General features: G+C 33.5%; 1 protein-coding gene across 1 annotated transcript in view; it reads right to left on the bottom strand.

Annotated features, from left to right (window-relative positions):
* LOC120091741 (zinc finger CCCH domain-containing protein 44) overlaps positions 1-5,747 on the bottom strand; it is a 9,241-nt gene extending 3,494 nt beyond the window's left edge. The window contains exons 1-7 of the mRNA XM_039049860.1: positions 5,197-5,747; positions 4,705-4,784; positions 4,386-4,570; positions 3,107-4,010; positions 2,889-3,016; positions 1,951-2,010; positions 1,790-1,840 (exon numbers count right to left, since the gene is read on the bottom strand). Coding sequence (XP_038905788.1) covers positions 1,790-1,840; positions 1,951-2,010; positions 2,889-3,016; positions 3,107-4,010; positions 4,386-4,570; positions 4,705-4,784; positions 5,197-5,579 — 1,791 coding nt within the window. The 5' untranslated portion in view covers positions 5,580-5,747. The remainder of the gene's footprint in view (positions 1-1,789; positions 1,841-1,950; positions 2,011-2,888; positions 3,017-3,106; positions 4,011-4,385; positions 4,571-4,704; positions 4,785-5,196) is intronic.
* Between the last annotated feature and the right edge of the window lie 9,215 nt (positions 5,748-14,962).

Below are 14,962 nucleotides of genomic sequence, written 5' to 3'. Positions count from 1 at the left end.
AAAAAAAAAAAAAAAAAACTTTCCTTACTAAATATTTCAAAATCTCTCTACCACCTGCACTAAAACTCTCTATCACGGTTTATAACACCATTCTGTATGAAGATTATCCATATCATTATCTAGGCCAAGAATCAATCATTTAGTGATTATATCAACTTCTTCATAGCAACCATCTGATAGGATGGGTATTAGGGGATTATTAGGGTATTAAGGGCATAATAGGAATTAGATAGGGTAGATAGGGAGTTAGTTATAATTGTTGGTTATAAACAGAGGGAGAGGGGAATGGAGGAGGTAAGCAATATGTGACATATGAATTAGAGCTTGAGAGTTATCTCAAGATTGGGAAGGTCCAAGTACCTCAAACACTTAGTTTATCTTATATTTCCGTTATCTTCCGTTATCTTTTATATTTCAATATATCCGGGTTCTATCAATTTGGTATCAGAACAGTGAGTCTTGGGCATGGTAGGAAAGATAACAGAAATACAAGATAAACCAAGTGTTCGAGGTACTTGGACTCTCCCAATCTTGAAATAACTCTCAAGCCCCAATTCATATGCCAAATATTGCTTACCTCCTCCATTTCCCTCTCCCTCTATTAACCAACAATTATAATTAACTCCCTATCTACCCTATCTAATTCTATTATGCCCTTAATACCCTAATAATCCCCTAATACCGATCCTATCACCGTCACCCTAGAAGAAAGAAAGAAAGAAAGACAGAGAGAGAGAGGACTCACATTTTGGCAATATAAATATTAGTAAATGAAAAGAAGAGTTTATCAGCATATTAATGTCTTCAAAATATATATTCCAATTTCCATCCATATGATATATGTTGAAGTCCTAAGCATCTTATCTATAATAGTAATCTACTAAGCTATAACATATCATATAGTTTAGACCTCAATTTTAGAAATAGTTGAGAACTTGGAAAAAAAACGGGAACTGCATTCAACTTAGACTTAGTTGATTGTTTAATAAATAGTTGCCCATATCTTCAGTTAAGAAAAATAACAATGAAACATTCAGGGAACTATTCTAATGAGGTTTGGTTGCTATTGCTTTTTTTACCTGTATTTTTTTACATAAGAAACAATATGGAATTAATCAAAAGAAAGAGAGAGAACAACCTAGGGGCGGGGCGGGGGGGCTGTTCTCTCAAACAATCAGATCTTTGCTTGTTAATTGTCTGAGTAAAAGAATATAGCATATGTAATTAAACGAAATTTCCATTTAAAATAAAATCTATCCAAATAAAATAGAATTCATGCAAGTTTATTTTTCATTAAAAAACCTTTTTTTAGTTTGGGAATAGTCTTTAGATTCTGGTATTTGTTTATCTTTTATCTGATTGATTTTGAGATGTATAGACTCAACAATATGGAATTAATCAAAAGAAAGAGAGAGAACAACCTAGGGGCGGGGCGGGGGGTGTTCTCTCAAACAATCAGATCTTTGCTTGTTATTTCGAGTAAAAAGAATATAGCATATGTAATTAAACGAAATTTCCATTTTAAATAAAATCTATCCAAATAAAATGAGAATTCATGCAAGTTTATTTTTCATTAAAAAACCTTTTTTTAGTTTGGGAATAGTCTTTAGATTCTGGTATTTGTTTTATTCTTTTATCTGATTGATTTTGAGATGGATAGACTCTAATTTCTACCCCCCCCACCCCCCCCCCCCCCCCCAACACACAAAACAATACACAGAAAAAAAACCAAAACCCATAGCAGAATATAATTGAGTCTCATAATTGACAAAAGTGGGGTTCAACTTACATCATTAATCTTCAATGCATGAAGTTCCCTTCCTTTGTCCAGAATTTCACTCTGCAGTCAAAAACAAAAATCTTTATAAACAATGCAATCTGTATAAAAGCTAAAGGCACAACAGCAAAATAGGTTGAAACATAAAAAGAGCTACGGATATGTAATCTTACAACACTGAATCGTTTGACAAGCCCACACTTTATGCTCCGGCGTAGGCGCCTACATTCTTCCTGAGTATATACTAATAAACCATCAATACTAATGAAAGGGTAAAATGCATGCACATATTTCTTAGAAAAATTGACAATGACGCAAATAGCATGTCCATCACATTCGCATATCAAATGAAAGAGGAGATCACCAACCATCAATAACACTCTTTTGATCAAAAGAAGCCTATACAAAGATGATATACAAACTCCATAATCACAATCATACTGCACAAAAGAATTAGGGGATGACTTGTATAAAAAGTATCTCGAACATTTGCTTAAGTTAGTGTTTTTTTTCTTTCTTCCCTGTTTTGAGCCAGAAACATGTAGTTGCATTTTTAAGCAATTAGCTTTACATAAAAAGTTCTCCAACCAAAAAGTAGTTCACTTTGATTGTTGAGTTTCTTAATCTACATTCCATTCAGTCTCCAACAGAAATGATAATTCAATCTCTCTTCGGAAATCGAAAAAGAAGCCAATCTTTAAAACTAAACATGTGGAAATACTAAATATGGGCTTTACCTCCCTATCATTATATTTTAGAAACAATTTGAGAAAATCCTGAGAATGAGGCAAGGGTCCAACTTAGAACGGGTGGAAACATTATCGACTTTAAAATGGCCTAAACTAGAAGCAAAGCCATGTGAAACTAGAAGCAAAGCCATGTGACTGTAAGATGTAGCATGTTCTTTAAACATTCTGAACAGACAAACAAATCAACTACAAAACCAAAGAAAATTTAGACTTAAGCATGATAATTGAATCTAAGTTGCATACAATTAATAGAAATTATGTCACCACCATTATAAAAAATCAGTCAATAACATTAAACTAGCCAAGGGGTTTAAGAGATCGAGGAAAACATCGTTTTCGATGAATAAAGTAAGTTTAATTACCTCAGTAAATTCTTGGTTAGAAATCCCCTGAATAGACACGGACTCTCTCTTGTCCAAGTTCAATATATCAAGCATGACATCAATTGTTTTCTCACTGACTGTGTATGGTGTAGAGATCTTGCTTATGCCTGTTTACATATGCAAAATGTTAAGATCAAGGGTTATATATATATATATCATTCAAAGTCATATCAAGCATTAATATTAGACATCAATACCTACAACTTGGACAAGCCTATGAAAATCATGCTTTTCATCATTATTTGGAATCTGTATTCTCACAATAGAGCCTACAACCGTGTCATTAAATTTTTTGTCATCATCAATAAGGCTCACTATCAGATCACGACGCAAGTAAATCAAGTTAATGTTTTGAATGTCAATTGCGGCATATTCATCTGCAATTGCATGTAATTGCTGACTACTCTCATCAGCTTTCTTGCGTGTTTTACGCTTTCTTTCACAATCATCCACTACTTCACAATCACACTTCTCTTTGCTTTCAACTGGATCGATCACTACACCAGCTCCTGAACAGGTTACATTATCAGCTGCAGTTTCTTTTCTGTGGACGTGAGATTGAAGAAGATTTAGCATCTCAAAGTGACCTATCCGTGATTTTCCAAATAGATTGGTAAGCCTGAAATCACAAATAATTTGGCTTTGCTGTTGAGGATCACGAAGATTATTTTTCTTTACATACTCCAGCAGTAAAGCTTGTACATCCAATGGTGAAAGCCTGGTTGTGTCACCATTTCTCATATGTGCAACCAAGTCCATGAGCTCTGTAGTTGCCCATTTTGTGCTTCCAGAAATTTGCTCATTACTACTTGGCCTGTCCACTAAGGAACCAAATTTATTTGGAGCATTTTGTTGCCTGTTAGGCCTTTTCCTCTGTGATTTTGGGCTTCTATACGAAGCATGAGCCCCATGGCTTTTATCAATACTGCCATCGAGAAGCTCACTAGGAGCCACCTTATGGTCCATGATAGTGCTTCCTTTCCATGAATTCTTAGCTCGAATGAGCTCATCCACAGTTAAAGAGAGCTTTTCTTTCAAATAAATCCAATACACTTTAAAAAGATACTCCCAGCTACTTTTATCATCAAAATCAACTTGGACCTGCATAGTTTAAGAACAATTTATTGGATTTTGAAAACAAAATGGAAGGCATAAATTAGAAACTGACGTACAGAAAATGGCTAATATTTGCATTAAATAACCAGGTCCCAAAATAAAAATAATACTCTGAATATCTAGATGAATTTATCGCCTAGCAAATTAAAGATTGAATGTTAATCTCAAACCAAGCAAGAATCACTAGAGTGAAACAGAAAGCAAAGATGGATTTTCTCGAGTGTGCATGCATGTGCCACACTATGAATGTATTTCTTCATATTATTCACTATCGAATTTGAAGTATAAGTAGTCTTGATAAATAAAAAATAGATCATCAAACATGCATAGGCAGGAAGACAATATAGAGTTTTTGCATACCGATTCTCCATCAGGTGTGCTTTTCTCAATTAGCATTATTATTTTCATACAAGTTCCACAGAATCCTTTGCTTCCCCTAACACACTGGTAATCAGCACCTCTAATGCATCCCTTGCACAGAGAAAATGGGCATGTATAGCACATATAATAGGAAGCCTTCTGGCAACTTGTGCATATGTGCCATCCTGCACAATAATGAAAAAGGATTGCATCTCGAATTCTAGTAGATAGTGAATATTTGGTAGGCAATGTTACAATGGCATCCACAGTCCACTCCTAAGGAGTGTATGGACACGAACAAAAACACAAAGCTACGTACCACAATTCCATTTAGCCTTCGATCGAAAGAATGACTCATCTCGCTTGATGCATGATGGATGATAAGCCTTCGGACACCCTCTGTCAAATAACAATAAATGAAAACCATTTCTTAACAAATTATACCACAACCCGGTACATGCAAAGAGTAACGGACGACGAAACGGGAAACGATTGAGCTCAAATTTTAATACTATGCTCAAATAAGGAAAATTTTCTCTCACCTTAGATGCACAAAATTAAAAGAATTACTATTTCCGTGTCGTTCACCTCAACAAAATCAAGAAAAATTCATTCGAGCAAACGTATTATATTAACAGCGAAATCTCCGCTTAAATAGCTACAACTAATCAACAAGCTCAAGTGTAATCGAGACGGAATTCCCTAAATAAAAGTCGAAGGCGCAAAGCAAAGATTCCATAAATCTAAAGTTAACTCGTTTCCGAAACTCACGGCGAACCACAACAAATAAACACAAACAAAGTCCACTCACCGTCGATCACAGAGAACAAGGCTCCCACCATCAAAGCATATAAAACACACATCCTCCTCATCCTTCTTCTGTCTAGGCGGTGGCGGCGGGAGCTTAACTTGACCACGAGGAGGACGACCTCGTCGGCGAATCCCGGAACTCTTCTCGACAACAACAACCTTGTCCTTCAATTTAGCATTAAAGTTAGGAGCAGGTGAAGAATCAAGAGGAAGGATAGGTCCAGCGACGGGAACACCAACGAGTCGGGAATGATCGAGGTCCATCAGGTCAGGAGGGGGAAGAGAATTGGGTGAAACGGAGGCGTCTGGAGGCGGCGGACGAGGGTCATCGGGTTGAAGATGATGTTTGTAGAAATCGAAAGGGGGATCGTGGGGTTTGTCCATGGAAGGTAGAGATTGAGGATCGGGAATTGGAATCGGGAATTGGGAATTGGGAATTGAGGATTGAGGAAGAGTTTTTGAGTTGACAACCCTAAGTTGTGGCGAATGCAAGGCAACGCAAGGAAGCCTTTGCGTGGTCGGTCTGGTCTGGCCAGAGGGCACTTGGAAATGGACTGGGTGAGGATGTGACAGCCCATTTTCTTTATTCTCTTTTTTCTCTCTCTTCTAAAATTCCTTTTTTTTCTTTTTTCTTTTCTCTCTCTCTTTTTTTTTTTTTTTACTGATCTAGTGAGATAGTCTGACTCTAGAGAGAGAAAGTGGTAGAGAGAAGATTGAGTACGTAAAGTTAGGAAGGGAGGGACCGACTCCCGCCTCATCAATTTTTTTATCATTTTCTTTTTCTTTTTCTTTTTTTTTTACTAACATTTGAAAATAAGCAACGCTGCTTATTTTTCTGGTTGGTTTTTTTCCTTTTTTGACCGTTGGGTAAATTTGACGGGCGGAATGTACTTACTACATTTATAGACAACACATTCAAGGTATTTTTCTAGCCATTCTAAAATGGTAAAATGGTTAGATGTGATTTTTAAATATAGTAATTTCAAAAGGGTTAAAATCATTTTTTTATGTGTTTTTAATTATAAAAATTATATTTAAAAATGTAAAATCAAATATCAAAGTTGACGTTAGAGGATTAAATACGTATTTTAGACTAATTTTAAATATGATAAAAGTTATTTTAGTAATTTTAAAATCACTTTTAATCCTTCATTTATTAAATTTAAGTTTGAAGGATTAAAAATTTGTTTTATGGTGATTTAAAAAATGACAAATCATTCTCAAACGTGTATTTAGCCCCTATCTATATTGCTTTATGGGTACAAATATTTGAAATTTAAAAATATGGGATAACTAATATTTGTATTTGGATGTGTAGGATAATTAAATATCTAGAAACTAAATAAATTTGTTTAATTTATCAATTTTGATAAATAGAAATCAAAACTAAATAATCATTTAATTAAATGTAAGAGAACAAGTAACGTAGTCATAAATTAAATTTGGTATTATTTAATATTTAATATATTATAATAATAATAATTTATTAAAAGTTGTGGTATAATTCGATGGTGTAAATTAATGCGATCTAAAAAATTAAAAAGTCAAATTTGGTTTTACTTTTCCAAGGTTAAAAATCTAAACTATTGCATGTTGAATTTGCATTTTCAACTAGAAGGCCAAAATAAAAAATGAATTGAGCTTCTTATGTAGAAGTGCAATTTGAGTGGGATTCTTTCCAAATTTAGAGTTTTGGAATGGATTGCTTGCAAAAGAATCCCAAGCTAGGAGGTTAATGAATTAGTTGTGTTTCTTTCTATCTTGAGATGATGACATTCCAAAAGAGTTTACATGGAAGATTTCACAGGAGCAAAGAATTATGGATTTTCAATATTTTCATGATTTTCTATGTGAATTGATTTCTTTCTTAAAAAAGGAAAAAGGAAAAGAGACAGTTCAAAACTTTAAGTGGGGTTACATTATAAACTTTCATGAATCTTGTGAGATTGAGAATCAAAATGGGATTTACAATTATTATATAAAACTCTCAACCAAAAAAAAAATAAAAAAATACTAGCTTTTCAATTTTTTAAATTTTAGGTCTATGTAGTTTGCAATCCTTTTCAATGTCAAATATTGGTGTTTATGTGTACTTTTTATCAATTTAAAAAGGGTCCCTACAATTAGTTGATGATTAGTCTTTTTTTAACTTGAAAATCTTCAATACAATAAGGATCATGTAAAAAAAATTTCAAATTTTATGTCCCATAGAAACTAAATTTTAATTGCAGAAATTAACCACAACTAACTATATTGACTATTTGTACTCGTAGAGACAAAATTAATTGCAAAATGTTAAACACACAATATAGGTTTGTTAAGATATTTATTCGAAAATATAGGAATTGTAATAGAATAAAGCGTTTAAATTTTAAGTTTAATGTTATTACACTTTCGCTAAAGTGAGCTTACCTCAATGGTAATTGACATGAACTTCCTCTATGTAGGTCAAAGATTCAATCTCTCATTCTCACGATTGTTTTACTAAAAAAATGTTACTACACTTTCATGTTTGTATTTAATAAATCATTGAACTTTCAATTTTATGTTTAATAGACACAATAATTTACTAGGTAAGAAATTAAAAATCTAGAGACTTTATTAGTCATCTTAAAACTTCTAACAAGCAAAATTTTAATATTCATAGATTAATAAACACTTGTTATAAAGTTTGTTATGATCACTATTCTTAAGGTCCAAGCTCAAGAAATCCCTAGAAGTCCGCACATTAAGAAAAAGTAAAGTCCGATCGTCAGGATGGTCGAGTCGAGTCCTCCATTTCACAAAGGAGTAACGGGCTAGTAGAAACCAACTGCCCACTCGAGTATGTGTCAAACAGTGGGTCTTATAAAATCTGTTTAACAAGGCACACAAACTTACATGTTTAGTCATATTGACCTTTTTCCCTCTTCAAATCAGCTCATCTACATCTAAAAGCCCACGAGCGGTTTGTCATAGATTATAGACTTGCAATTTAATGATAAATTTAAAATCAAAATTTTCACATTGAATGTAGGATGACATGTCAAAACAATAATTAATATAACGATCAAGTTGTGATGAGGATTAAAAAAGGAGATTACCAATATACGTACATTAATAATATCGATAATAACAAACAGTAGACCCTGGTAATTTTAATTGAATCGTAAAACTCGAATAAGCTAGATATTTACATTAAACAAACAAAAATAATAATAAAAAAATAAAAAAATCAACCAATAAAATGAACAAGCAGCCTAGAAATTCATAAAACTTTGAATCAACTTGAAGTCAATCAAATTAAATGTTCATTCCTAACTCCAACCACAAAAAGGCCAATCTATAACAACAGTCCCATTTTTCCCAAAAAAAATGTTCACATCTAACTAAAAATCTTAAAAATAAAATAAAATACACAAAACTGAATAAATAGAAAATGGTAGCTTAATTAAAGACTTTAGGCCTGGATTCCATGATTAACATTGTGACGAAATACTTTGCACTAAAGAAAAAAAAAAAAAAAAAAAAAAAGAAGTGATTTTCGGTTTGATTTTTTTTTAAAAAAATGGAAATGGAATATTTTTTTACTGTGCATGTGTGTGTATTTTTATTTTTCTTTTAATATTTTGGTTCGAAGGATATGGCTGAAATGAAGGGCGACGCGGCTGTCGAATAAAAAAAAAAAAAAAGAAAAAGGGAAAAGGAAGGGTTGAAAATGGTTAACGTAATGGTCAAACGCGGCTGGTGGTGGTGTTGGTGGTGGTGACGTGGCAAGCTGAGCGTCGAGCACCACGTGGGTGCCAAACACGCTGTCAAACTGGAAGAAAAAAGGTGGGGACCACTCCACCTCCTTAAAAAACTTTCCTTTGCTAAAAACGCTTAAAACATGTTCTCATCCCTAACATCATCCATCCCCCCAAATCTCATATTCTCTCTACCATTTTATTTAAATTTTCGACTATTTCTCGATTTCCACTTTTTCATTTTTTTTTAACCCGCGTACATGCTTTATTTTCGTAAACAAAATGTATTCACTACTTATTTATATATATGCTAATAATATATCGACCATCATTCTCAAAGTGAACATAATTCATATCGGTGAAAATTCAAGTTTTTAAAAGAAAAAAAACCTTCAATTAATTGAGAATCTCACGTTGTTTAATTTTCTTATACTTAACTTTGGATTATGGGTTTCGGCCTTAAGAGGTACCCGTATTTTAGAGGGAGTGAGAAAATAGACAAATATAGTTACAGTGGACATCCTACACGCGCATCGTCGTCTGATCAAGCGTGTGTGGCGAGGTACGTGTGTGTGATTATTTTTTTAAAATATATCTTATTTTATTTTTTTTTTCTTTTATTTAATTCCTCATTCAACGTTTCATTGGTCGAGCGTTCTTTATGTCGTTTGTTGGTCCTTGAGGCCTATAAAAGGCACAAGCATTTTTTGGCATTTAGACACAACTCATTTTCTCACAGTCTTTCTCAATTCACAATCTCTCACGATTCCTTCACTTTATGTTTTGGTTTTCGAGCATCTTAGTGATGGAACGAACACATGCGCAGCGGAAGAAAAACGGATCTAAAGTACTCTAATTAGGTTAATTACAAAGATAAGCATGCAAATGAAACAAATAAAAGGGGGAGAAGAATACAACCTTTGTAGACTTTGAATATTCTCCAAATATAGCTCCAATCTCCTCACGAACGGTTCGTAGACCACCACAAGAGTTTTCCCAACTATTCTCCAGCCTTACAACGGGATAGTGGAATCCAGTGAGTGACTAATTTGAAGAGGAAAAAAACAAAAACTTTTAGAGAAAAAAAGGATGAGATTAGATAATCTCATTAATTTCCATTAAGGCCAAGAGTTTTTAAAATTCATTAAACACTCCCTTTTAAATACCATTTCATGCAAAACATGCATCTTTGAATTTGATGAGAATTTGACACTAAAAAATTCACTATCTCAAAGTGGGATTTAGTTGGACATGTGTCTTCAAATGAAGACAATACTTAGCTATGTAAGAGCTAGCATTTCCCACTCACAAATGCTGGATCTTTCTACTAACTTGGTCAAAGTTTGATTCTCAAAGTCGAAAGTCAACAAATTTGACTTTTTAACTTTCAGAAGTCAAAAGTCAACTATTTGACTTTCATTAATTGCATTTTTGACCTAGTCAACAATTTGACTTTTAATGCAATCTGACCAATTCCATTTAATTTAAAAAAATTAATTCTAATAATCAATTTTAAAATAAATTAATATTAATAATTAATTAAACAATTTAATTAATTTAATTATTAAATCCAATAACAATCCCAATGAATATGAATCCCTATTTATGATCTTGATAATTAAATCTTATTTAAATATCTCATATTTTCTCTCTCTTTATGTTCAATTCACAATTAAACATTAGGTTAAATATATTGTATATATTCACCGCTTTGCTCCAAAAAACGAATTTGAACACTTCAAATTCGTTCGCCACACTGTTATAAGGTTTAGTCTAATATGAGCTAGTAGGAGGACCTCATGGACCTACAGATCATGGGCTCAAACGATCCGCGATTAACCAGCTAAATTCTTCAACCTAATTAACCATCATTCGTTAACTACCGGGCCACTCCACTAAAGCCTAATAGTTGCATTCCCCTCACTGTAGATATATTATGTCCACTCGATATAACCATGATTAGTAAGTTAATCCTTCACAGATTGTTCGTAATATCGACTGGGTCAAAAGTTGTTTTACTCCCGAGATTACATCTTGCTGGTAATGTCCTAGAACTCGCAGTTCGTAAATTTTGTGTTAAATATTCTATTTATCAATAAAATATTATTGAGTATCTTAACCAATAAAGTTGTTAATTTTGCATTCTATTATGAGAATCAAATAAACATACCCATGGTTATAGTATGAATACTTTAATTTTATGTGGTGACATAAACATGATCAAGTTAATAGTATATAGCCTAAATAGTCTATAAATATATGGATGAAATTGGGTATCTCATCCTAGTAACACTGTGATGCAACCCATTTTGTATAGGTAATACAAATGATGTGATCCACAGATCATTCGTGTAGAGACATGTGAGTGAGGGCATCCTATGCAATGAGTTTGCATATAGACTGGACCACAAAATAATTACTTTTTCTTTATAACGACCGTTTACTGTTAAAACTGACTATTTCATACTTAAGTTGAAGGAACTCTTACCTCTGAGCAGAAGCGGATCGTTCCAAACTCATAAATTACCACATTTACAATCTAATAGACAAGTTATGCAATATACAACAAATTACCGGCATGCTTTCAAACTTAAATAACAAGAGAACAAGAAATACGTACCAGTTGAAGAACCTTTCTTCATCAAATCTCATTCTCAAACAGGGATTGCTCCTCTGCTCTTACTAGAACGTCCAAGCAATCATTCACCAAATCACCCAGTCGTCTATCTACGAACGACCTTCACACGAACACATCAATGGGGATGACACCACCACGTAGAACCCTTGGTATTCTCGGTATGAGAATCCAGGAGGTGTGGGCTCTGTTGGATTTGGTAAATGGAAGGAGGAGGAGAGGATCGTATACCACGACCAAGCAAGTGGAAGAATATCGGGTATATCGTATATACAATGCTTGATCATTTAGGAAGCGGTACACGATTAGTAAATAGGTTTCGATCGTATAAACGATCGTTTAGTAATCGCTCGAGCACGTGATCGTTTAGGAAAAATCTAGACGATCGTTTAGTAATTTCTATGCGTTTGTTTAGAAAGAGGCGCATATGTATACGATCGTGTAGAAACGTTAAGCAATCGTGCAATATCTCGATTTGCTATGCGATAAGATGTATACACAAAGCGTGAGCGAATGACCGATCTCTTTTGCAAAATGAAAACGATTTTCATTTTATTCTTCAGTTACAAGAACTGAATGAAACCTTCCACTATCACACGGTTACGGAGAAAATGCTGACACAATTAACCTATAATTGTCTAATTAAAAATAATAAATATAATCATATTATATTCATTAACCTATGGTTTAATATCACATATAAACCATAGTGTTTTCTTCTCCACTAGATATAAATCATATTTATATCCATTTTCCTCCAAATAATGTATCTTATACATAATGTCAACCATATCGTATATAATTAACCAGTTCAATCATATCATATATAATCGAACTCCCTCATGTCAATTTGAACACTTCAAACGGACCCAAAAACTGATTCTCAAATTGAATCCATTAAGCTACCAATGGGACCTTATGAACCTATGACTTGAAGCTCTAACGGTACGTGAATAGCTGACTAAACTCTTTAGCCACAAGATCTACCATCCGTTAACTGCCAGACATTCCACTAAAGACCTATAGTTGCACTCTTCTCACCACAGATATATTTCTGTGTCCATCGGATATAACCAATCAATAGTACGATAACACTTCACAGATGCTCGTAAGTACAACTGGGTCAATTTATCGTTTTTCCCTTGTAGTTACATCCATCTTCTTAAGTACCACTGATCCCTCTAATGAACAATACAACATAGTCCTACTATATGTGGACACCTCTCGAGCCATGAGAAGGTATGTAGCACCACATTGTTCAAGCCCTGAAATCAACCCTTAAGGGAGCAATCTATTTACTTACCCCTGTTTCGGGGTAGGAGTGAATTTCATCTTGTGTAGCTGAGTTCCCAGCTCCTAAATCAGACGAATTCCCAAAGTGATAGGTTTGAGTCGGCGATCTGGCCACTCGTACCAGTGTAAATCAAAGGACCGCTCTCAAAGGCAGGAGTTCCCAACTCCCTCAGGATTAAGGTCATGCTACCTATGGTCATCCTAATGAAGTGAAGTCTCTGTCATGAACGACGTTATATAAAGAGACTATAACATTTTGTGGTCCAGTCTTATACAAACTCCTTTGTATAGGATGCCCACGCTCACATGTCTCCACATGAATGGTCAGGATCAGACAATCTGTAGCAAACCACAACACTTGTAACTATTCTACAAAGCAGGCTGTATCCGTAGTGTTACCAGGATAAGGTTTCCCTCCTATATCCATATACTACATACCATTTTTATTATCATTTAAGACATGATCCACTTGTAAGTCTCCACATACATGCTTAAGTTACAAACGACAATCGGGGATTTTAGTTTATTGGTTTATGGTAAAGCAAATAAAATATCCAATGTTCATAGACAATAAGTGAAGAAAATATCATATATTATACATCAAAAGCGTTTTTTCAAAATTGTGTTTACAAACTACAAGACACAAGAGTTTAGGGTATCATCCTCAACCTAGGATAACTCGATCTTAATCCTGAGCTAGTTATGAATTCTTGCTTATTCGCGATTATCCTTTGATCTGCATGGGTGAGAGTAGTCCAATAACACTGCCCAATAAGCCTTCCATTTTGGGGATAAGTCTGGATGGATAGTTGGGGACATAGCCTTACAAGATGTAATTCACTCCTAACCATTTTAGGGTTAGCAGATAGGTTATTCTCTTAAGTGTTGATTCCAGGTCTTGAAGAATTGGGGCCTCACCTTCTCATGGTAGAGAGGGACATGATTCACAAGTAATATTATGAATCAAATTGTTCATTAGAAGGTCAGTGGGAACTTAAAGAATAAGATGTATTTACAGAGGCAAAACGATAATTTTGACCCGGCCGTAATTATGAACAACTTGTGAAGGATCGACTTACTGATTATGGTTTATATGGACAGAAATATATCTACAGTGAGAAGAATGCAACTATCGAGCTATAGTGTGTGTCTTGATAGTTAACGAATAGTAATTAATTCGATTAAAGAGTTTTAATGAATTAATTACAGATCGTTGGAGCTCATGATCTGTAGGTCCATTAAGTCTCCCTACTAGCACATTAAATTGGAATAACAAATTAAATATTGATGTATGAAATTAGGGTTATGAATTTGAAATGTTTAAATTCAAAGGGGTTTTCGATTGATTGTATATGATACAATTATAAATGTTTAATTTAATTGAAATTAAACAAAATTGGAAAATAAATTAATATTTAAATTATGATTTAAATATAAAATTGATTTATTGGTTATATTGATATTTTATTAATTTAATATTTAGATATTAAATTAATATTATTTTAATTAAAAATCAATTAAAATTAGTTTTATTTAAATTAATTCTTTTTAATTAATTTTATAAAATTAATTTAATAAAATGATTTTTGAAATCATATAAAGTTAATGTGGTTTTCTAATTTTTGGGAAAAACCCATTAACTACATTTGATGGAATATCATCAAATTCCAATTTCATTTTGGTGATGATCTTCAAGTTGAAGCTGTCCACCATGCAACCCTGTACATTTGCATGAATTCTACCTATATATAGAAGCTCCATGCACGAGAACAATTAAGCATTCTGAATTATACTTGCTGAAGTGATAACCTGAAAACCCTACATACCCTTCAATTGTTCTTAATTAATTCAACTTGATTTAGTGTTTCCACCACATGTTCCAACTTGAGCATAATAGAGAAGATCTCGGTGGTAGTCCTCTTGAAGTTTCAAGCTTTATCTTGGTGGATTTCAGCTGTATTCGTGGAGGAAATCTTCAAAGGTAATATGTGTTTCAAACCCTCTTATGAATATCATATGAACAACATGCTTAAAACTCAAATTAAATGCAGTTTAAGTGCTTATTGATTTTGTATTCTTCTGTTGCATGATATATCATCCCTTCACATCTTCCT

The sequence above is a fragment of the Benincasa hispida genome, chromosome 1 (genome assembly GCF_009727055.1).
Source record: "Benincasa hispida cultivar B227 chromosome 1, ASM972705v1, whole genome shotgun sequence".
Lineage (NCBI taxonomy): Eukaryota > Viridiplantae > Streptophyta > Magnoliopsida > Cucurbitales > Cucurbitaceae > Benincasa > Benincasa hispida.
Note: the sequence above shows the minus strand (reverse complement) of the source record. Positions and strands in the feature narration are given on the sequence as shown.